Here is a 488-nt window from a genome sequence, read left to right on the forward strand (position 1 = left end):
TCTTACCAAACACACACAGCAGAAGTCGGGCGCTCTCCGAGGTGCTGAAACCGAGCCGTCCCATTGCTATCAGCTTCCTCGGCGCTAAAATAAAATAAAAAAAAAGGGGGGGCTTACAGACTGGGCAGCCTGTGCTGAACCCACGACGAGAAAGAGAGAGAAAGAAAGAAATGCAGAGGGAGGAGGCGGGAGAGAAAGAAAGAAAAAAAAGAGAGAGAGATAGCGGGGAGAGAGAGAGAGAGGAGGGATGCCTCTACTCAGCGTCCAGAAGTCACGCTCAGATCATCGTGAATGCAGCAAAAAATTCTCCAGGTTGGACGTGAGATCCGGTTTGCGCTGCATAAGCACCCAGCTCCGAGGAGCGTTTGGTATCCAGACCGAGCTCACCCCCAAAATCGAGGGGGGGCGGGTTGACACGTTTCAGCCAAGTGTCACCTGCAACACCGAGTTCCTTCTACACATTATCAACATCGGGAAACCAGCTCCGT

The 488-nt window shown here is 52.5% G+C and overlaps 1 protein-coding gene across 1 annotated transcript in view; it reads right to left on the reverse strand.

The window, feature by feature from the left end:
- The window catches only part of lamp5 (lysosomal associated membrane protein family member 5), a 5061-nt gene extending 4997 nt beyond the window's left edge, over window positions 1-64 (reverse strand). Inside the window, exon 1 of the mRNA XM_071527938.1 lies at window positions 7-64. Coding sequence (XP_071384039.1) covers window positions 7-64 — 58 coding nt within the window. The remainder of the gene's footprint in view (window positions 1-6) is intronic.
- Window positions 65-488: the final 424 nt, after the last annotated feature.

Source organism: Centroberyx affinis, unplaced genomic scaffold (genome assembly GCF_046629955.1).
Source record: "Centroberyx affinis isolate AG114_WGS23_722 - 3 ecotype Tasmania unplaced genomic scaffold, CSIRO-AGI_Caff_v1 ptg001590l_1, whole genome shotgun sequence".
NCBI classification, from domain to species: domain Eukaryota; kingdom Metazoa; phylum Chordata; class Actinopteri; order Beryciformes; family Berycidae; genus Centroberyx; species Centroberyx affinis.